Source organism: Dipodomys spectabilis, unplaced genomic scaffold (genome assembly GCF_019054845.1).
Source record: "Dipodomys spectabilis isolate Male_0828 unplaced genomic scaffold, ASM1905484v1 ptg000137l, whole genome shotgun sequence".
Taxonomy (NCBI): Eukaryota; Metazoa; Chordata; class Mammalia; order Rodentia; family Heteromyidae; genus Dipodomys; species Dipodomys spectabilis.
This window is the reverse complement of record NW_024870814.1, coordinates 1,970,893-1,994,982: the sequence shown is the minus strand read 5'-3', so window position 1 is coordinate 1,994,982 and position 24,090 is coordinate 1,970,893. Positions and strand designations below refer to the sequence as shown.

The 24,090-nt window shown below is 38.2% G+C and overlaps 1 protein-coding gene across 5 annotated transcripts in view; it reads right to left on the bottom strand.

Moving 5' to 3' along the window:
• The window catches only part of Ctnna2 (catenin alpha 2), a 1,105,512-nt gene that overhangs the window by 635,213 nt on the left and 446,209 nt on the right, over positions 1–24,090 (bottom strand). The window contains exon 8 of one of the 5 annotated variants that reach the window (XM_042690428.1): positions 22,091–22,104. The exons of the other annotated variants lie outside the window; for them this stretch is intronic. Coding sequence (XP_042546362.1) covers positions 22,091–22,104 — 14 coding nt within the window. The remainder of the gene's footprint in view (positions 1–22,090; positions 22,105–24,090) is intronic. 5 annotated transcript variants of the gene reach the window in all.

Below are 24,090 nucleotides of genomic sequence, written 5' to 3'. Positions count from 1 at the left end.
TTAGGTCTAAGATACTACTACAATTGAAGAAAACATCATTTTTTTAACTACAAAAATATCACAATAGCTCAAAAGTCTCTTTTTAGGGGGAGGATATAGTTGTTTTCTACGTCCATTTCACCATTAAACATTAGTATGCTTAATTTTCAAAGCAGAATATATACAACAATTTTTTCAATGAAAATCTTCATTAGAAATAAGCACTAATGTTACTGTCTCTAAATTACCTTTCTAATCTGAGGCATTCTAAATTGAGGACTTTTTGTCCTCACCTTCAAGGCTGGATTTTAATGCTTTCTGAAAGATAAATTACATTGTTATCTTAGGAAAGTATGCTGAAAAATCATTGAATTTTCAGTTTTAGGAGCTGAAGATATTTCTAGTTTGACAAAGAATATCAATATCTGTCAGTGACACCAAGATTGAATTCTTAAGGCATTTGTGGCACAAAAGGATTAAAACAGATTTTACCCTGGCATTCATTTTAAGGGAAAACATCTAAGTGAATCAGATCTTGCAAAAACAACAACAACAACAAGAACAATTACAACAACAACAACAAACATACCTGAGGCCAAGGTTGGACTGAATTGCACAAAGACTTGGCAAGTACACAATCATAATCAACATGCGAGTATAGCATTCCTCAAATCATCTTGACACTGTGTCACAGAAGTTGTTTTTCAAACACTATGGAGGCTGGAGCTACATTAGACACAGAGCTGTTGAACAAGCATGGTGGCCATCAGTGCATCTGGCTGCTAGGGAACACTCACAGCAATTTTCTCTATTTTATAGCTAGTTCTTTAAATCATTTGTTTTGTTTCCACTGATAGAATAGGAAAAGACAATGACTCTGAACAATGATAACAGAAACACACCTACAGTTTTCTGAGCACTGACTCTGGGCTGATCACTATTTACAATAGCATTATCTGTGTTTTTTGGACTCACAATCACCTTGGAGGTTGCTATGTTGTTCATTCCACTGATGAGGAAAGTAAAGGAGACTTAGATAATTTAGTGAGAAATTTAGGAATTTAGGACACAAACATCAGACAAACTATTTCAACTAGTAAATGAAGAAAGACTTATGCAAACAAACCACAACAACAACACAGATAGGCAATAGAGAGCTGAGGAATAAATTTCAGTCACTGCAACTCTTTTTTATTTTTTAATTTCAAATCTGGGTGTCAGGTAAGTACTATTCTCAAATATTAAATTCAGATGTTTGAAATACACATTTTTACTTTTTTCTTATAAAACTCAATAGTAACAATCACAGCAAGCAATCATAAAGATCTCATCATGTGCCCACAAAGGAAATTGAGGTGAATAGGGGTTAATTTGTCCAATTGCACAGAGTATATAGAAGGAGTAGGGATTTTGAATCCATGCAATCTGGCTTCCAAAAATATTTTTTCTTAGTAACCACGCTATCAGAGAGTCTTCCTTGATACAACTTTCTCTAATGTCTCAGATGAATATATTCTTCTTTGTATCAATGGGACCATAGGCATACTGGAACCATACTGAACAGGTACTCAAAAATCAGACCCATCTTGAAGTGTCTTCTGAGGCAGTTGCCCTGGGATTATGCAGTTCCCCGAGTTCACTGTAGAGGACAAGGCACATATTTTCCCAGACTGGCTGTCCTCCTGTCACCTTATTACCCAAATTCTCAGCCCAGATGCAAGCAGTGAAGAAGCCTCTTGTCAGCAACGCTTCAGTGCCTAATCTCTTCCCACATCTAGGAGCATCTCAGTCTCAATGGCTAGCCATTAGAAATTTGCCATTCAAGTTCAAATGCTGTGTCAGTGGCTAGGTTTAGGAATAGAAAGAAAAACTGTCTTGTCAACCAAGGCAGATAGGGCTCTGTTTCCAACTTACTTAGTATGAACTCCCAAGACATCTGATTAGATGCCAACCTGTCATTGTCACATCCCTTAGATACCCTTGGAGTTCACCAAGGAGGTTTAGTTTGACAGTAGTTGCTAAGTGAGAAGAAACAAAGAATGTGAAAAGAAACCAGGCCCATAGGGGTTAATCAAAGCCTTTCAAGTGTAGGTATATCTGAGGGAGTAGCACTCCAATTTGAAGTGTTTTCTACAGAGAACAGAGAAATGCTTTCCATCTGAGAGCCAAGAGGGGAGGGGAAAAGAGACATGCCCTGGAAATAAATTCAACTTTATTGCTGCTTTTGAAACATTTATATTTTGGTTTCTCCCTACTTGAACCATAAAAGCCTTACTTTTCAAGGATTTCTTTGAGGAATAACTCACTATCAGTGCATATTTTAATACCCAAGTATCACAAACACTTCTTATATTCTGTCTTCTTAGGACTAATGTACTATGCAATTCTTGAGATATTAGGTTTATTCAAGATGCTGGAAAATGTCAACGCATGAAATATTAGCTAAAGAATGATCTGTGTGGATAAATCTACAAATACTTACATTACTAAATTCTTAAAGGGAGTTAGGTAGTTACAGAACTTACGCACAATTTTAAAGCCACTTTTTACTAATTATTATTTAGTGTTTTTGTAGTGATTTATGAGCCTCAAATCTGCAATATTATTGCATATTTGATAATGCAATATGTGGAAGGGACATAGGCATGAACAACAGGACAAGGGATGAACCACAGCAATATTGATACTCAACACTATGTTAGATATGAACATTACAATTGGGGGGAGGGGAATAGAAAGGGGTAAGTGGGAGATAATGAGGGATGGAGTAACGATGATTAATAACAAATGTACTTAATTGCCTTACTTATGCAACTGTAACCCACCCCGTGCTCACCACCTTTTCAATAAAACAAGAATTTTACTCATTACCTTACAAAACAATTGTACTCATTAGCTTACTTATATAAACATAACCCCTCTGTATATCACCTTTACCACAAAATAAAATTAAATTTCAAAAAATAGCTATAATAAAATAGATGTGTTTTTAGGTGGCTCAGTGGTAGAGCGCTTGCCTTGCATGCTCGAGGCCCTGGGTTCGATTCCTCAGCACCACATAAGCAAAAAGAAAAAAGCTAGAAGTGGCGTTATGGCTCAAGTGGTAGAGTGCTAGTCTTGAGCTGAAGAGCTGGGGGACAGCGCCCTGGCCCAGAGTTCAGGCCCCACGACCGGGCGCCCCCCCCCCCCCAAAAAAAGGAAAAGTTACAATATTTTATTCAAAGAATTTTTTTCTGTATACATCACCTTATCCTGGGTTCAAGTTTGTGAATAGAGTTTTCATTCTGTAATGAATGATCAGTGAGCTGGGCACTGCGGGCTCATGCCTATAATCCTAGCTACTCAAGAAGGTTGGGATCTAAGGATTGTGGCTTGAATCCAGCCCGGGTAGGAAAGTCTGTAGAAACTTATCTCCAATAAACTACTCAAAACAGCCAGAAGTGGAGCTGTGGCTTAAGTAGTAAGTAGAGTGCTAGCCTTGGACAAAAGAAGATGAGTGACTGTACCCAGACCCAGAGATCAAGCCGCAACACTGATATAAATAAAAACAAGCAAAAAAAAAAAAAAATCTGTGAAAAGCAGACCAATTATACATATCTTTTTAAAAATCCACTGAATTCCTTAACCTTAAAAATTTCAGTTCTGGTAGTCATGGGAACATTATTTTCTTCAATCGGCCTGAGATAAGCTCTTGAAAGTTTCTAGAATTATTTTGAGTTAAATAAATGTTCATGCATGGATACTGCACACAATGTGGCTCTCCCAATGGTAGTTAACACACCCAGACATATCATGTACAAATGCACAACTCATACAGAACTAGTAACGCTAAGAAAATGAAAACAACACTATTTTCCTGATGTAGTCATTTAATCTGTGCTCTAAATCAATAGCTAAGTAGAGCTTAAAATCTAAATGCTAAGTAATTAGACTCATCACAGAGGCATCTGAGCTACTGTGATAATGATAACGCTGCTAGACATATTCTAAGATCCTACCCATACTCTACAATGGAAGTACCCGAGACTTGAGACAATAACTTTCTGTTGCAGTACAGCTGATGTCTGAAATAGGCAGGATCAAGACCCACATAATTTGCCTTCCCAGTGTATATTTAACCTATGCAGAGGCTGGTCCTTGGGGGTGAGACCAACTCAAGCTGACTGAGACAAAAATAAAATAAGGAAATCTGTCTTTGTCTTTTAATCATCTAAAGGGAGCTACAAAATGATGGGCCTCAGAAAGCTGAACTTGACTGTGGTCAAAGTAAATGGAGTTGTTTTGATAGGAGAATGTGATAGGTACAACAGACAAAGGCCTCATATCCAAAATATACTTAGAACTCAAAAAACTAACTCCCCAAAAGCAAATCTTCAAAGAAACAACCGCCCGATTAATAAGTGGGCTAAAGACTTAAAGAGAGACTTCTCTAAAGAGGAAATAAGAATGGCCAATAGACACATGAAGAAATGCTCAACTTCTCTGGCCATAAAAGAAATGAAAATCAAACCAGGCACCGGGTGACTCATGGTGACTCATGCCTATAATCCTAGCAACTCAGGAGGCTGAGAGCTGAGGATCTTGGTTCAAGGCCAGCCTGGGCAGGAAACTCTGTGAGATTCTTATCTCCAATAAACCACTTAAAAAACCTGAAGTGGCACTATGGCTCAAGTAGTACAGTGCTGGATTTGAGCTGAAGAGCTGAGGGACAGCACCCAGGCCCAGAGTTCAAGACCCACAACTGACAAAAAATAAAATAAAAAATAAATAAAAAGAAATGTAAATCAAAACATCATTGAGATTACACCTCACCCCAGTTAGAATGGTTATAATCAAAAAATCTAATAATGACAGATGCTGGAGGGAATGTGGCAAAAATGGAACCCTACTGCACTGTTGGTGGGAGTGTAAACTTGTCCAACTACTCTGGAAATCAGTACAGAGGTTCCTCAAAAGACTTTACATAGAGCTCCCTTATGAACCAGGAATCCTACTTCTGGGGATATACCCAAATGATCACAAAGAAGGCCATACTAAAGCTACCAGCACAACTATGTTTATCACAGTGTGTGTATACACACACACACACACACACACACACACACACACACACACACACAAACACACAATGAAATTCTATGCTTCCATCAGAAAGAATGACACAGCCTCATTTGTTAGGAAATGGAAAGACTTGGAAAAAATCATATTAAGTGAAGTAACTCATTCCCAAAGAAATTTTGGTCCCATGGTTTTTCCCTTATTTGCAATAGTTAGTATACATATAGGATAATCTTATCAGAGGAGCTGAAAAGCTCAAAAGCCATGTACATATGACCATATAAGATGATTCTAAATATAATGAACCCCAAAATATTGACACAAGAGGACTGTCTTTATTATTGTTTTAAATGTACCCTGTGATTTTATTTATTTATTTTGTTGTTGTTATTTCCTTTGTATGTTCTTTCCCCAATGGCATATCCCCTGTTGTCACTGTTGATTTTGTTACCTTGCATCTTTTTTTTTCTTTTTGATCGGTCGTGGAGTTTGGGCTTGGGTGCTGTCCCTGCGCTGTTCAGCTCAAGGCGAGCTCTCTACTACTTGAGCCACAGCACCACTTCCGGTTTTCTAGTGATTTATTGGAAATAAGAGTCTCATGGAGTTTCCTGCCCGGGCTGGCTTTGAACTGCAATCCTCAGATCTTAGCCTCCTGAGTAGCTAGGATTACAGGCATGAGCCACTGGCACTCAGCTTACCCTGCATCTCGTATATACGTATGTCTAATCTGGGGAACAGCAGAGGAATAACAAAATGCTGAAACAGGAACATAGGATGATCTGTTGCAACAAGGATACCCACAAACAGATACCCACAGGAAAGAAACTTTACAATTTCTGGTAGGGGGATAGTGGGATGGGGAGGGGTGAGGGAGGTGGGAGAGGGAAAGGATAGAGGGACAACAACAAGGAAGGGAAAGGGTAACAATGATTGACAAGTGATCTACTCATTGCCTTACTCATGTAACTGTACCCCTTTGCACAGCATAGCTACAATAAAATTTAAAAAAAAGATTAAATCATAGACAGAAACAAAAATGAGAACAGGATAGTTGATTGAGATATGGTTGGAGTACACAGGAATCATTCCTTGAATCTGAATCTGAATTAACATTGAAAAATAATTTAAAAACAACTGCTTCTTCTGTGTGATCTACTTATACCACTTATCTCAAAGTGCTTTCAAGTGGTCTCTGTTGCTTTCAACCTTTTTAGACATGGTTGGTGGTAGAAGTATTATTTTCCAAAATGATTTACAAGAATAATTATTGTAATAAGTACCGCATTACTACACTTCTATCAGGGAGCAGGAGAAAGATATATAAAGCTTATTTCTTAGTTTTGTCATGAATGGTCTTGATCAAGAAAATGTAGTGCTACACGATGTACTGTGATTTATCGCTTGCATTCATTGGGCCTTGCTATGTGTCAGGTTATTTTTATTAGTCATAGCCATTTAAAAATGTTATTATCTTCCATTTTGTAGATGAAAGGAAGGAAGTTTCTTTAACTTGGCCAAGGTCACACAGCTTAATTTTTTACATTGTCTTTCTGCCACATCAAGATATTTCAGTCAGGTGCTTTAAATTTAAGATAGTAATCAAGTTTGAGACAAATGGGGATTTGAATAATAATAGGAAATGTGCTCATCAAGTATGAACCCTGCAGATTTCGGAGCACTTTACTCCATGACAAATGCCCACGTTAAGGAACAGGATGGAGCATTGACTGTGATCCTGGGTTGATGCTGGGCCTGATCTCCCTGAGGAATTACAGACCTAAGTTTTGCAGGTAAAAAAGTTAGAATGGAACAAGACATTCATCAACATTTAACATTGTAGGTCTGAATTGTAAGTCAAGGGAAAGCCTACATTCATCTACTGAAAGACATCTGGGTTGGTTCCATATCTTAGCTATGATGAACAATGGCTGTGATAAACATAGATCTGCTGATAGCTTTAGTATGGCCTTGTTTGTGATCATTTGGGTAAATGCCCAGAAGTAGGATTGCTCGGTCATAGGGGAGCTCTATGTTTAACCTTTTTTTTTTTTTTTTTTTTTAATTTTATTTTATTTTATTTGAGAACATACTGTACAGAGGGGTTACAATTACATGGGCAGGATAATGCATACATTTCTTACCAAGCATTGCAGCCTCCTCCTTTGTTTACCCTTCACCTCCCTTCCCAGCCTCCCCCCTCCCTCCCACCCAATCATACCCTCCCACCCCCCCCCCCCCCACCGACATTGTAAAGCTGGTTTTGACATGACATTTTGTACTTCTCATTGTTGCAACAGGTCCACCTGAATCCTTAAACGACTTGTTTGTCCCCATCTCCTCCACATGTTATACTGACATCAAATATAGTGAAAGCGGGGGTTACACTGTGGGGGAGGGACATACAAAGCAACAAAGAAATAATCTTATAAATGCGTTAGAAATACATCAGAAAGAATGACATTTCCCCATTTGTTAGGAAATGGAAAGGCTTGGAAAAAATTATATTAAGTGAAGTAAGCCAGGCCCAAAGAAACATAGGTCCCATGGTTTCCCTTATTTGCAATATCTAGTATAGGTATGAGTCAAGCGGAAAAAGTCAGATAATGTGATGTTAGGAAAACGAAACCTCAAATATGTATTTTAATGTTTTTGTCTCTTTCATGCATGTATGTTTAACCTTTTGAGGAACCTTCACACTGCTTTCCAGAGTGCTTAAACAAGTTTAAACTCCCACCAACAGTGCAGTAGCATTCGCTTGTGGCCACATCCCCTCCCACATCTGTTGTTATTAGATTTCCTGTTTATAGCTGGGGTGAGGTGGAATCTCAGTGCTGTTTGGATTTGCATTTCGCTTATGGTCAGAGAAGTTGAACGTTTCTTCATGTGTCTATTGGCCATTCTTATTTCCTCTTCAGCGAAGTTTCTCTTTAAGTTTTAGCCCACCTATAAATCGATGGTTGTTTCTTTGAGGATTTGTTTTTGGAGAGTTAATATTTTGAGTTCTAAGTATATTTCAGATATGATGCCCTTGTCTGTTGTATGACTAGTGAAGATCTTCTCCCAATCTGTGGGCTTTCTATTGATTTTGCTAACTATGTCCTTTGCCATGCAGAAGCTCTGCAGCTTCATGCAATCCCATTTGTCCAACCTTTCTATGCTTCCATCAGAAAGAATGACACCACCCCATTTGTAAGGAAATGGAAAGAGTTGGAAAAAATCATATTAAGTAAGTAAGTCAGGCCTAAAGAAACATAGGTCCTATGGTTTCTCTTATTTGCAATAATTAGTATACATCTAGGATAATCTTAGCAGATGAGCAGAATAGCTCAGTAGCTATGTACATATGCCATATAAGATGATGCTAAGCGAATTGAACTCCAAGACATGAACACAAGAGGTTTTTCTTTATTTTTTGTTGTTTTAATGTACTATGTGATTTTTTGTTTCCTTCGTATGTTCTTCCCCCTATGGTGCATCCCCTGTTATCACTGTATTTGATTCTTGTACCTTGGTATTGCACTTATGTTTATTTGAATTAGGGAAGGGAAGTGGAACAACAGAATGGTGAGACAAAGGACAAGGGGAGAACTAATACAACCGTGATATACAGAATATACAATATACAATATGTTGGAAATGTTCTGTCCAACTTGGGGGGTGTGGGGTAGATGTAGGGAAAGTAAGAGAAGATGAAGAAAGGGGTAACAAGTTTGACATAACTGTACTTATCACCTTACTTATGTAACTGTAATCCCTCTGTACATCACATTGACAATTAAAATAAAGAAAATGGGGGCTAGGCAAGTAGCTCAGTGTTAGAGCACTTGCCTTGCATGCATGAGGCCCTGAGTTCGATTCCTCAGCACCACATAAGCAAAATAAGCCAGAAGTGGTGCTGTGGCTAAAGTGATAGAGTGCTAGCCTTGAGCTAAAGAGCTGAGGGACAGCACCCAGGCCCAGAGTTCAGATCCCATGACTGACCAAAAAAAAAAAGAAAGAAAGCTGGGAAAAAAAGAGAAGACCTACAGATCCAATCCACCACAGCAATTTCTACTTTAAAGTAAGGCCCAATATTACATAACAGTTTTATAGTCATTCATCTCGGAAAACAAAAAAACAAACAAATAATATATATAGCACATTCTGGATTAAATACTTAAAGACAGTATGTAGGTAGCAGCCTGGGGAGTGGAAGTGGCTTTTCTCAGGAGCAGGTTTGACTTTTTTTTATTTCCAAAGAGAGATGGAGTGCTGTGAGACCCTCATTCCATCTCATCCATCTAACTTCATCTTCCTAGATTATTATTGCTCATAATAACAAGTAATTTACTTATGGTGATTCTGGGGATTGAACTCAGGGCCTTGAATTTTTCCAAACAAGCCACAGACTCAGGCTTCATCTTCCTGTAATTCTTCTCCTGTTTTTATTTTTCAGACTATCCGTGAGGTAAGTGGTGAATAAAACAGCAAAGTACATGTCTTTGATGAGAAGCATATCACACATCATAGATGAAAGGAGATGAAAACAGTGAGTTTAGAGGTATAAGTGGGATTTGTAAAATCCACATTTTTCTAACCTGTCATGAGGACCAATGGCTAAGGTCAGGTAGTAGGGCAGGGGAGTTGATTATAGAAGGATGCAGAATGGCTTCTTAACTGAGCCTATTAAATCCTTGGGAATTCATTGAAGAGGCTGTCAGAAGTCCCATCTCCAGCTCACAAGAGGACCAAAATAAAGGCTTTCCATAGGCCACACAGGGTACTGTGGATGGAAGGTTTGTAGTAGAGGTAGTCATGAATAGTGGATACAAAATGCAAAGGGGGTGTTCTGTGGGCCCTGTAAATCTGTTTGCAAAGCAAGAAGTTAAGACAATCATTCCATGATTCTACAGTGAGCTCATTAAGGGAAAGTTAGCAGCAATAATATAAGGAGCTAGTGTTAGTATCTGCAAAGATTCAAATAGGTCTTGACAATATTTTTTTACCAACATAATCCATGGCAAGTTAAATGTTACTATTTTGGCAAAAAGATTTATCAACCACCGAGTCCAAATGTGCTCTTTAAAGCAAAGCCATGCATTCCATGTACTTCCAGGGACATATGCTAAAACAGAAGTTGGAACATGGGGTGGGCAAAACTAGAAACAAAATATCTACTCCTCTTTTCTCCTGGAATGTAGGCAAGTGAACACCCAGAGAGAATTAGAAAAAAAATATTTCCTTTATGATGGATACCTGGGATTCAGGCATCTGTTCATACCAACTCTGGTGTGTAACCTAGCAGATTTTCCTACTTTTTTGGTACCATGTCTTCTAGGAGATGCCAAGGAGTTTGGATGCTGGCTGTTGCTACTCTCGAGGCTGACAAAATCTGGCCCAGACTTCCCTGCTGTGCAGCCTGATGCTTGATGCTTCTGCTTGGTGCTGTCTTTCTCCAGAAGTTAATATACACAGTAGACTAGTTTGCTTAACAACCATAATGCACTGATGAATGTGACAGTGTGACAGTATATGCTTTACTCCAACATACCATTTGTTCAGTTGATATATGCAGGATGGTCACTTCCTTTCTTTACTATTGATTAAGCACCTAGTTACTGAGCACCTACTGTGTGTCTGGTGCTGAATGGAAAAGGATATGCAAGGCAAGCAAAGATTTCTATTTTCAGTGGAGAGGTACAACTCACATACAAGAGATGACTGGAGAAATGGACAGTGGAATGCACATAGTCTGTGACCTAGAACTCAACTACCAAGAAAGAGGCTGTGCAGAGAGTGGTGTACAATGACTAAGGTTGAAAGTGTTCTAAACAGTACATGTGCAGGCCTGGAGTGTGCAACATCTTGTAGGAATAGAGCTATCTGCAAGCTCTCCGAGTAATGATGCATTTGAAGAATCTGTTGCAAGTAAGACTTAAGATGTGGTGGGGACTTCCATGCTTTGGGGTTTTGTTGTTGTTCTTATTTTTGTATTACTACATATTTATTGTAAAGATACTGTACAGAGGGGTTACAGTTACATGAGTAAGGTAATGAGTACATTTCCTATCAAGCATGGTTATCCCCTCCTTTGTTTTTCCCCTACCATCCCTGCCCTCCCCACCTACCCAACTCCTTCTTGCCCCCCTCCCAAGTTGTAAAGTTTGTTTTCAACATAGTATCTTGTATATCTCATTGCTCCAGTGCTTCTGGTTTGAATTTGATCACGCAGGCCTCAGGGTCAGTAAACATTTTGGGTCAAGAGACAGATAGTAAATATTTTACTGCTGCAAATACTCAACTCTGCTTTCATAGGGCAAAGGTGGCCATAGGCAATGGGCAAACACTTGAACATGGATGTGCTACAATAAAACTTTATTGACAAAAAAAAAAACAGATCTACAAGTGGATTTTTTCTACACTGTCATTCACTTAAAAACCACAAAAGGTTCTAAAAACTCCCACAAGGTTTTTCAACAAGGAGTTTAGAATCTGACACAAAGAGTACTGGAGAGGTTGCAATCATATTGATCAGAGGATACACTGAGGAAAGGTGTTAAAAGGCAGAAGAACCAGTAGGAAGCATCGATGACAGGCCTCTCTCTATGCAATGCATGCCTTTGGAATTGTCCTCTGCATTTCTCTATACAGTACCTCTCTCCTCTCAACACACTGTCTCATACCTATATGGTACATGCAAGTAGTGCAAACTACACCACTGCACTTACATGTTGACATCTGAAGTCAGCACAAAGTTAGTTTGTAAATTTACCAGGATATAAGGAACTAAAAAGATGGCTTACGGAAGAAAATGTGCAAAGTGAAGGTTTGAATACACTAGAAATCTGTATGATAAATGAACACAGTCAACAGTTTGATCATTTATTATTGAATGACTAAATAGTAAGAATACCATCTTGTTAAATGACAAAACAAAAATGAAAACACCAACAAAGGAAAAACCTTCCTTGAGCATCTTTCTGAAGCAGGTCTTACACCAAGGTCTTTCTAGTCCTATTTTTATGAACTGATAAAAATTCTGCAGTAATTAACAAAATCCATCTGCATTATTAGACTGAAGTTTCTGCATGCCAGGTTTATATTAGATGTGCCAACTCTCAGTCTAATATCATGGGGCACTTTTGTGGCAACTTTTCACAATCGGACAAAGAGAATCTTGATCACAGACAGAACAGAAACCAAGATTTTTGACTAATGAGGATTTATGGTAAACAAGGCCTTGCTTTTCCTTTTATTGAGAAGTGCTCAAAAGCAAGCCAACCTCATCTTAAAAAAATAACTATGTTCTAAAAGTTTTGGTGCAGTTTGATCATATTTCCTCTCAGAAACACAGTATATATCTGGGTTAATTTCTAGGCTAGCCCTTCAAAGCTTATTTAAACCAAAACGAAAATGTCATAAAAACAGTAGGAAGCAATGACTTTGCAGTGCTGGTAATTAAGCAAGTAAACACAATTAAGATCTGGAATCTTTTTTTTTTAATTCACTTAAACAGAGAACTTAAGGAAATAAGAAGGACATGGAGGATTCTTTCTGAGATTTGCATCAATAAAATCTCTCTCTTCCCATCTTGTCTTTTAGCTACATTTTCACTGGGCTTTCTCAGGGTCCTTTGATGACTACAGGCTTGTTTCCACTCATCATTTGTGATTGCCATTCTATCAGTCAGGATCACATTTCCAAGCGGGTTTTACACATCTCAGTCCTTCTCATCAAGTGCTTGTGAGAGGCATCTCTTATAAGTAACTAAAAGAAACTTCGTTACCCAGGTTTGTATCTGTATGTGTATGTATACACACACACGCGCACACACACACACACACACACACACACACACACACACACACACACGTATATACATATGTATATATATATATATATATATATATAGGATCAAGTTTTTCATAGTTTTCTACAAATAATTTTATTATTTTATTATTACTCACTTCACAAATTCACTGAGCTTGCCAGTTCTATTGACATTCCATGCAAGCTGAGACTTTGTCTTATTCATTCCTATCCTGTAAATGTTCAATGAATCTTTTTAGACTGTTAGGTCCTGAAATTAATATTTTGGCACTTTCCTGAGTTCTATAACTTGGGGCTATATTGTCTTATTTGCTCCAAGTTTACTTAAAAATCAATAGTCATCCATGATTTGATAAAGAAAACCAGGATGGAGAACTATCTTCTTTTGTTTTTGCCAGTACTAGAGTTTGAAGTCAGGGATTGCACTTGTTCAGCTTGCTTGCTTATCTGACACTCTACTACCTCCAGCCGGGCTTTGTGTAGACAATTTTGGAACTGGAGTGTGTTAGATTTTTCTGTCTACTCTGGCCTTGAACTTTCACTCTTGGCCCTTATCCTCCTGAGTAGCTAGGGATTGTGGGTGCAACCAGTGAACCATCCATACTCAGCAAAACTTTTTATTTTTCCTGGTACTGGTATTGGGCTTTGATCTCAGTGTCTGAGGCTCTGACTTGACTTTTTCCTTCAGAATAGTGCTCTATCACTTAAATCACACTCTAACTTATGGCTTTTTGCTGGTTAATTAGAAATAAGCATCTTAGAGTCTTTCTGCCTAGGCTGGCTTTGAACTCTGATCGTCAGATCTCATCCTATGGTTTCTCTCAAATAAGTTCTCAGCTACTCTACTAAGTAGCTAGGATGAGATAGGAGAATTATTTCTTAATGCTTATGGACCAATACTAAATAACTTGGCTTTTCATTTTGAGGAATGATTATGATGACTCACTTAACTGCATGTCTATTAAAAGCACAAAAGTAGAGCTGTAAATGGAAACCTCACCTCAGAGATGAACAGGTACTATGGAAGACAAAAATACTGCTGTGGGATCTCCAGAGGGTGCCTCCAGCATAGAGCAAAGTTCATTCCAAATGCAGGTTACATCGAGAAGGAAAAAAATACATGCTAAAAAGAAGCAAAAACTAATAAGAAAACCATGTATTACATGGTACTACAAGCCATGAATGTTCTTACATGGAATCTTTAGATAATCTTTTGAAGCTAATGTTATTTTTACTTTTCCTGAAAAAGAAACTGACTCAAAGAAGTTTCATAGTATAATCAAGAAAAATATACTTCTGCTATAGATCCAACATTGAATCAAGGTTTATCCAGGATTTTCCCTTACTATACATTTCTCCCAAAAGGGCATAGATTAGGGACTTAAACTCATATTGTAAATATTAAGATATACTACATACATGATAGTTAAGTTTGATTGCATTTTTTAAAAATAAGAAAAATAGCTTTTCCTTAACAAAATTGATATAAGGTGTAAGAGTAACTTTTTATCCTAGAAGGTGTAGGGGCAATTTTAATTATTAAAAACAAAAACATGGATTTTGTGATGTGACTGTTTCCTAAGCAGATTCAGTTAGCAAGATACAGGAACCACACTCCTATCTTTTCCTATTTGGGGTGAACAAAAAAGCAGCTGAAATATTACATATACAAAACCTAACAGATGGAAAATACAAAAGATTCGACTTTCCTTTTTCTTCTTTTTTTCTTTTTTAAGAGAGGCACGGTCTTGCTATATAGCCCCGGCTGCCCTTGAACTCTCCATCATCTTGCCTTTGAGGCCAAGTGCTGAGATTGCAAGCCTGCACCCCTATGTCTGGCTCAAATAATCTATTTTCTTACTATAACTTCTCACTCATACACGCCATGTATTGGCCAGGGCTGGCCTGCTGGCTGTAGTCTTCTAGCGGGGGCTTAAATGGATCAATGAAGAGGAAGAAAGCAAACTTCTCTTTCAATCTCATACCAGAATAATTGGAGAAGCCACAGTGACAGTCAGAATGCAAACTGGTGGTAGGTGAAACCTAGAAATAATAGGTGTAGACAGTTTGTCTGGTCTTCTCTAACTCTAAAAACATTTACTTGAAAAGAAAGCCTCTATAATTTGTTTTTGTTAGCTCTATTTCTTTCCTTTCCTTTCCTTTCCTGTTCCTTTCCTCCTTCCTGCTTTCCCTCCCTCCCTTCCTTCCTTCCTTACTCCCTCCTTCCCTTCTTTCTTTCTTTTTTTCTTTCTTCCTTATTATCTTTCTTCCTTCCTTCCATTCTTTTTTCTTTCCTCTATTTTTCTTTCTTTTCCTTTCCTTTCTTTTGTTCTTTCTCCCTCTCTTTCTCTCTCCTTCTTTTCTATCTCTGAGTCTTTCTCTGTGTCTTTGTCTCTACCTACTCCCACTTTGCCCTTAGTTTGTATTTTTTACTCCCATGCTTTACTCTGAATAAGTACAGAAGTGCAAGTCAAGCTCTTCCAAAGAAGCCTAGCTATAGCAAATGCATCATTTTGACAATGGAAGATGACAAAACATCTTTCACCATCTATTCATACTTGGCTGACAAATGAGCCACATCAACCACAAATTCTAATACCAAGTAAAGACTAGTGAGAACAAGTAAGCTCACTCAGAACACAGCACAGAATGTTTGATGGCTACAAAAGGTCTGTATTTATGTGTTAAAAATACAACAACAAAACAACTGATATATAGAGAAAAGGAGTTACACTGCAACATAAAGCTCTCAGCTAATAACTTATATACCAAAGCAACATTGAATAATTTCTTAATTTCCAAATTATTTCTAAATTAAAATTTATAATTGCTTATTTTTCTAAAAAAGGATAAAAAACTTAAGTTTATATAAATTAGCTCACCATGTATGAATATTTACAAGTCAAATTCAGATTCATTTTTACTTTTAAAACTATATATTAACTAAATAAATCTAAAAAATTATTGTTGCGAATGCTGATACACTTATAGTGAGGCTGACAAGCATAAATATAAATATGCACATCATCAATAATGCTGTAAAATTTAATTAAGGTCTTAACAAAAATAATGAGGAAATTGGGCACTAGTAGCTCACACCTGTAATCCTAGCTACCTAGGAGGTTGAGATCTGAGGATAGCTATTCAAAGCCAGACCAGGAAGGAAAGTCCATGAGATTCTTTTTTTTTTTTTTTTTTGGTCAGTTGTGGGGCTTGGGCTTGGGAGCTGTCTCTGCACTCTTCGGCTCAAGGCTAGCGCTCTTAAGCCACAGCATCACTTCTGGTTTTCTAGTGGTTTATTGGAGATAAGAGTCTCACAGACTTTCCTGCCTGGGCTGGCTTTGAACCGTGATCCTCAGATCTCAGCCTTCTGAGTAGCCAGGATTACAGGCGTGAGCCACCTGTAACCGTAGTCCCTGAGATTCTTAACTGCAATTAACTACCAAATGCCAGAAGTGGTTTAAGTGGTAGAACATTAGACTATGGGTATTAGATCTCTGGCACCTAGGTCCTGAGCTCAAGCTCCAAGACAGCACACACACACACACACACACACACACACACACAAATACATCAGACATCTCTGTATTAATCTTTAAACATTTTTATTTTAGAGACTGCATCATCAGGAGCCTATTTTGATAGATAAAAATGTTAGAAAACCAAAATTGATAATACTACATTTCCCTTTATTTTCTGAATATTCAAAAAATACATATGCATGTAGATAGTCAGATAAATAGATGATAGACGAATGGATGGATGGATGAAGAGATGATATGTAGGTAGATTGGATAGATAATATATGATAGAAGATAGATAGACATACAGATGGACAGACAGAGCCATGTCTCTATTCCTACCTATGAAATAGAAGTGAAATGATGAGACCACAAAGCAGTGAAAAGTCTTTTCTAGTCCCCAGGTTTTCCTCTTCTCTACAGGAAATATAGAAGCCAAGTTCTAGACGTAAGAGTATTCAAATTGTAGGAGTTTTTAGAAGAGCTACTAGAGACCTAACATTATCTGCAGAAGTTTTTTGTAAGGAGGAAATAAGCTTCTGTTATTAATAACCTCGCTTGTCCTTTTTCTCTGTTATTGTGCATTTATAGCCTTCAAAGTGTCCACTTTCTTAAGTTTCTCTACAATGATTCCTCAGGATATGTTATACAATCATCACTTAGGTGAACAGAGCTAGAACCTGACTTTGACCTAGAACTTGGCAGATTTCTTATCCTCTTTGAGCCTTTTATCAAAAGGATATAATGATCATCAGAACATTTTATATGGCATGAATGTGACAACTCACAAACTATTTAGGACATGCTTGTTGCTGCTTAATATATGTTAGTTCCCGTAGTTAGCTGAAAGATATGAAGCACCATTCAGAGAGGAACAATGAGTAATCCCAGAATGAATGGCACTTTTCTGTAAGAAAACCCTGGAAGCATTTCTCCAACCATAGCTGCTGGCTCTTCCAGCACTCATGATCAGATGCACAGAGAGGATTTGGAAGCAAATGTCCAGACTGGAAACAAATTATTTTCTCCACTATCATCGCAATGAAGCCTTACTGGTATCAAATTGCCTACTCTAGCTGGGCTGGAAGATGAGGGCATCTAGTTATAAAGGGTCTGGATAGCTTGAGCTTCAAAATGATTGGTGGGGGATGAGGGAGTTGGTCCCTTGATGATAGTCATTGCTAGAGCCAGGGCCAGAGTCAGAGAACAATTCAATCTTCCCAGCACAGGTCAAGTGCAAACTTCTGACTGTCAGAGATGACAGATGGACCAGGCTCAGCTGGTTGATGCAGCCCAAACCCACAACAAAAGAAGTACCACAGATGTTCCAAAGCCAAAACTATCCTGATAAATAATTATGTCTAGGATCCTTCCCCTAACCTTGACTCAAGAAATCCACATAAGACAGACATCTGGATGCCCTAGCACCATCATTAAGACATAAATATCCTTGGTGCCCAGGGATACCTTTCCTGGACCCAGGGCCTTTTCCATTGCCCTGGAGGGAGAGGTGGGAGAATCATCAACAGAGAATGAGTAAACAAAATATGATATATACATACATACATATATACATATACTACAGAGTATTATTCAGCCCTAAAGAATGAAATTATGTCATTTATAGTAAAATAGAGGGAAACTGGAGATCCTATTTACTGAAATAACCCAGACTCAAAGAGACAAAGACTGCATGCTTTCTGTCATATGTGGAATCTATATCTTAATAAAGGATGTTAATGTAACAAGGGGACTATTTTCAAGGGGGAATCCTGTACAGAGGAGAAGGAAAAAGGAGAGAAGAGAGTATAGGGGAAGAATATGATTAATGCATATTTTATGCACGAATGATGAAGTCACAAATGTTTGCAAGAAAGTTAAAAAATGAGTCTGATGAGACAAAGGAAGAGCAATAGAAGGGGGTAAATATGATCAAGTACATTTACAGGCATGTGCAGAAATACCATGGCCGTGGGGGTGGTAATAAAAATAACTTAACATTAAATTCTCTATAATAAAAACTATCTGTGCCAGACAGGATCATGCATACCCATAATTCTAGCACTTAGGAGGTAGAGGGAGAATACAAAGCTGGAGAGAGAGAGAGAGAGAAAGAGAGAGAGAGAGAGAGAGAGAGAGAGAGAGAGAAGGAGGGAGGGAGGAAGGGAGGAAGGGAGAGAGGGAGGGAGGGAGGGAGGGAGAAAATTTATTTTTCCTAAAGGGGGTGGAAAGAGTCCCAATGACATCAGCATTACTATATACCAATTTCTATGAAGAGTGGTTCCTAAGAAACCAGAAACTGAAAAGGACCTTGTGTCTTTGAACATTCATCGTTCAACCTGACTGCATCGTTCACCATGGCCTGCATTGTTATTTCAGCTGTAGACTACTCCTCTCACATCCTTCTTCACTGTGCTCAGCTCCCAAGCCAGAGCACCCAGCGAGTTCTCAGCAAGGGGGTTTCCCATCAACTGGATCAGGGCTAAATGGATAATGCTCTCTACCAGAGACAGAACATTCCTCTAGTTGCACAAACGTGCATGCCTTATTGAGTCTGAAAGCTCCGTTATAAAAAAAAAAAAAGGAAGAAAAAAATAGCAGAAATATTTTCAAAGAAAACCTGAGCAATTTTAAGATGTTTGAAATAGCTATTATCTTAGTTTTGTGATAAAAATCTACACTTCCTCCCAGTGCTTATTCATATATATGTATGTCTACATACATAACTACTATGATCATTGCCAGTGGTAATAACATACTTTTACAGCCATTTCCCCCCCCTTAGACAACAGATATTTGCAAAAGAAAAATAAGGTAGAGTAGGATGATTCTACATTCAGAATTCCAGAAACTATGTCATGGTAGTGATGAACCAGCCCAATGGAGCTATGCAAAGTGCGCTCCTCTCTCTGTCTCTGTCTCTCTCTCTCTCTCTCTCTGTCTTTGTCTGTCTGTCTGTCTGTCTGTCTGTCTGTCTCTCTCTCTCTCTCTCTCTCTCTCTCTCTCACACACACACACACACACACACACACACTTTATTTATTTATATTTTGCTGGTCCTCGGGCTTGAACTCAGGGCCTGGATGCTGTCCCAGAGCTTCTTTGTGCTCAAGGCTAGCACTCTACCACTTGAATCACAGCACCACTTTCAGCTTTTTCTGAGTAATTTATTGGAGAAACCTCATGGACATTCCTGTCCCAACTGGCTCTGAATGGAGATCCTCAGAGCTTAGTCTTCTAATTAGTGAGGATTACAAGTGTGAGTTACCAGTGTCCAGCTAAAGCTTGAAGATTCTTACTGCAGGGTATCCCTGTTGGTTGTATTGTGTTTAGCAACATCCCTTGCTGACCTGTAGGTGCAACCAAAGATGTTTCCAGATACTGGCAAATGTTCACTGGGGAGCACAACTGCCTATGAATCTAAATGGCACTGATAACTCTCATATCAAAAATGGCAATTGGTGTGTATGAGTTTGTATGTATGTGTGCATTCACTTAACATGCGTTATTCACATAAATTATGGACTAATCTCTCCCAAGACAGCTTAGCAATAAAAAAAATCTGCGGTATATTTTTACATGCATATAAAATGTTTGAATGCCAAGTACTCTGGTGGTGTGTTGGTGAGATTAAACCGAAGAGCAGAAAGAAAATAACAAAACAAAACAAAAAACAGTACCACTATAGTGAATCAGATCCCAGCTCAATGTGTAACTGCAGAATAAGACTCTAATACTTAGCAAACAGTTCAGTCATGGGCAGAGAATGACCCTATAGTGTGCCTTAATGTACCATAGAACCTAAGGCTTTGGAATTTTTCTTTAAGAGATCATGAACAGTTGTGCATCTTTATAGGACCCTTGCTTTGTCCCAAGGAAGGATGTTCTGGTTAAATGATATCCATCTACAAGCAAACAAGTATCACTCCTTATCAGGAGTATCAGTCCTGTAGGATGCTTTGACTTTGGGAGTAGTTCATGAAAACTTTTAAAACCTTACTGTCTGTGAAGCAATTGAATCTATCAGGTCACTGAAGATGGAAATATGATAATGATCAATCAGTGCCTGAGACAAACATATTTAAGTTATTTTATAATCTTTAAGTGTATACATAGACGCATAGAACAAATTCACATTTTAATTTACTATTAAAGCAACTCTTTTAATTTTTTGTTATTATAAAGGGAATGTACAGAGGGGTTAAGAGGTAAGTCAGATAATGAGTACATTTTGGACAATTTTACCCCTTCCCTCCCACAATCTCAGTCTCCCCCCCCACCACCCCCCGCTCTCACACACACTACTACTGACAAATCGTGTAGTTCATTTTCAACATTGCTGCATTTGTTCACCCTTTGCCCCTGAATTTCTGCTCCTTACACTCCCAAAGAAACATAAGCAAACATACAGAACCAAAAGGAAAAGAAATAAAAGCAGTAAAGAAAAAGAAACCATCTTTTGTTCTCATTCCCTGAAGTTCATTCTGATGAGGAGGGAAGGAGTAACAATGTTTGACAAGAAATGTACTTATTGCCTTACATATATAACTATAACCCCTCTGTATAACACCTTGACAATAAAAGTAAATTTAAAAAATATCATTTTGTGTGATCAGATACACATAGGCATTATATCTTTCTGATCCTCTGCTAAGAGTATACTCTTTTGGTCTCACTGTGTGTGAATGCCTAGAGACAAGTATAATTTATTACATCCCAGTGTATTTTAGATCTAACTTCCACATATGTTCATCTCTCTTACCTTGGCTTACCTTATTTAACATGATCTGTGCTAAGCCCATTGATTTCCTTGCAAATGCCATAATATTATTCTTTCTAATGGCGGTGTAAAGTTCTACTGTGCATAAGTACCACAGTTTGGGGGTCCATTCATCTATTGTAAGGTATCTTGCCTGTTTCCACAATCTGGCTATTATGAGTAGAGCAGCAATGAACATGGATGTGCCCGTGTCTTTATGGTAACCTGGTCTGTGATATTCTAGGTAGATGCCCAGGAGTGGTATGGCTGGATCATAACATTTATCTTTAGTTTTTCGAGGAACCTCCAGATTGATGTCCAGAGTGGTTTTTATCAGTTTATATTCCCAACAGTGTAGTAGGGTTCATTTATGCCCACAAACAAACATGTTTTTTGATGTTTGAATTCATAATGTTGGGGTGAGGTTGAATCTCAGAGTTGTTTTGATTTGCATGTTCTTTTATGGCCAGTGTCGATTTCATTATGTGTTTCTTTGCCATTCTTACAATTACTTCTGAGAAGTCTCTCCTTAGCTCCTTTGCCCATTTAGTAACTGGTTTGTTAGCTTTGGGAGGGGCTAGATTCTTGAGCTCCTTGTATATTTGGGATATTAGGCCTGTGTTACAGCAACTGTTGAACTACACAGAGAAAATTCTGCTGCCATATAGAGAAAGTCAGGGTACTGAGTGGAGAAAGAGCTTTCTGAGACTTGTACCTGAGCAAGGAGGAAGGGAAAATGAATGCAGCACATGCTGTTAGCACCCAGCTGTGATTCCACTCCAGTGAGTGAACATCTGTGGTTTCATCCCTGCCTGGTCGCTTTCCATCTCTTGTTCAATAGGCCTGAATTTTTCCATTCAGCTAAGTGAGGATGAGTAAGCAAAAATCAGTTTTACTCCAGGGATTGGTGTTAATGGTATACATATGGTATTATTACAGAAACATCCCTGCAGATTGGAAGGACTTTACTGTTTTCCTCTTATGGTATTTGAAATATATATTTGGTCTTTATCTATGTCTTGACAATATAGCTACTAGAATCCTTGGGATCTCCAGGATGAGAAAAGTAGAATAATCCCAGGGAAGGAACCCAATGCTTAGCTCAAAGCCATCCTTCTTTTGCTACCTTGCCTAAGGACAAGTCGTGTCTTGTTTACTTCAGATGATCAATACACATGCTGTGTTACTCATGAAGGGTGTCCTAGGGACAGAAAATAAGGTATCTTCTGAAACTGTGTGACTGATTCACTCTGCTCTAAATTCAAAAATGCTCTGCTCTTGTTGAACACTCTAAGGCTCAGGGCCATGCCCTTGCTATTTCTTCTATGTGGCATGATATTCCAAGTCTCCAGCATCTACCTAGGAAGATATCACATTACCTACCTGCCCCAGATTAGCTTCTTCTATTTAGTCCTTCTCATTATTTAGCATTTTATCTGTGAATGTGAACCTAGAGACATTAAACCAAAAAGAAATATAATGTCATCAAACTTGGGACTGTTTGGCTATGAATTCTGCTGAGAGATAAGATTGAAGATTAAAGATGAATAATTTAAGTGTGGTTTGCTTGAGATATGATTAGGAACAGGAAATTACATAGGTAGCACAAAAATATAGACCAAGATACCACATTATCTTCAAGTTGTATAATGTCACACAAGACTAGAGATTGAAGCAAGAAATGTTTTGATCCCCCTCATTAACCTTGAAGAATTCCACAAATCATTATTTCCTCCTACAGGAACATTAGCCATTACTTATCTTCTTCATTCCCCACAGTCTCTAGTTTTAGTAGTATCTTCACAGAACATTGCTATTATTTCTATTTTACTGAATGATGAAACAAGGCAAACATAAAGAAATCAGTTAAAATGTTTCCCATCTCAGTTTTGCATCTCAGCAAGACTGTTCTCTCCTGTTAAAGGGCTCAGATATATTTTCCCCATACATTTTCTCTTTGCTGTCAGTTTCTGGCTTCTAGCCTTTTGTCTCCCTCATCTGTGTGACGCTATCATTTGCTTCTCTCTATGAAAGTAGTAAGAGCACCTATGATTTCCCAGAACCCACCAAGTTAGAGCACTTAGTATCTCCTGTTCTTTCTATCAAATCTCAATATTTGTTCAAGGATAGAGAGACTAGCAAATTCTACAGGCCATATCCGGGCTTCCATGCCTGCCCTTCTGAATTTGCAGCCTGCAACAAAGCCAAGCAAAACATGTCAAATACAACCATTGATTTCAATTAGAACAGAAAAAAAAAAAAACGAGCTGACAGAAAGGGAATTCAAATAACTGAAACTGAGAGAAAACACCAAAGACATCAGAAGGTCAGTAATCTTTACATGGAAAGGAAAACAGAGGATTTATTTCAGGGCAATTTATTGGGGAAACAGACAAATAAACATTCTTTCCCCCTGCATTTGAATGAAGCTGCTACATGGTTCTCCCCAACCCCTACACTCTCTCAAAGGAAATTGGAAATAGGAAAGTTTCCCAAATAATTTTAGATCAATCATGAGTTCATATGGCTTTGACATCATAATGCTTGTCATGTTACCATGCCAACAAGCCTTGAGGAGCTAAAAAGCTTTCCAAAGATATGGAAATTATGGGTTTTGCTTAGATTCAGTCCTCCATGCGGTGAACACTAACAATATCTCCAAATTATAAATAACTAGGGCTGCCAAGCCCCTCCACCCTCATTCCTTCATGGCTTTCAATGAGCACTGAATATATGTGATCTATTTTGGAAACAGAATCTGAAGATCCGCTTCCCTAAATGGACACCCAGCAGTAATAGAAAGTCATATAGCTATCCATTGATGCTCTTGGATTAAGTGAGTACAATCATTCTCATACTGTAGCTTCTACTCCATTTATAATATAACTCCAGTATAGCCAAGTTTTATGTCTTTATTTGTACCTAGGGGTCATCATGGGTATAGTTGAGTATCTTTTACTACAC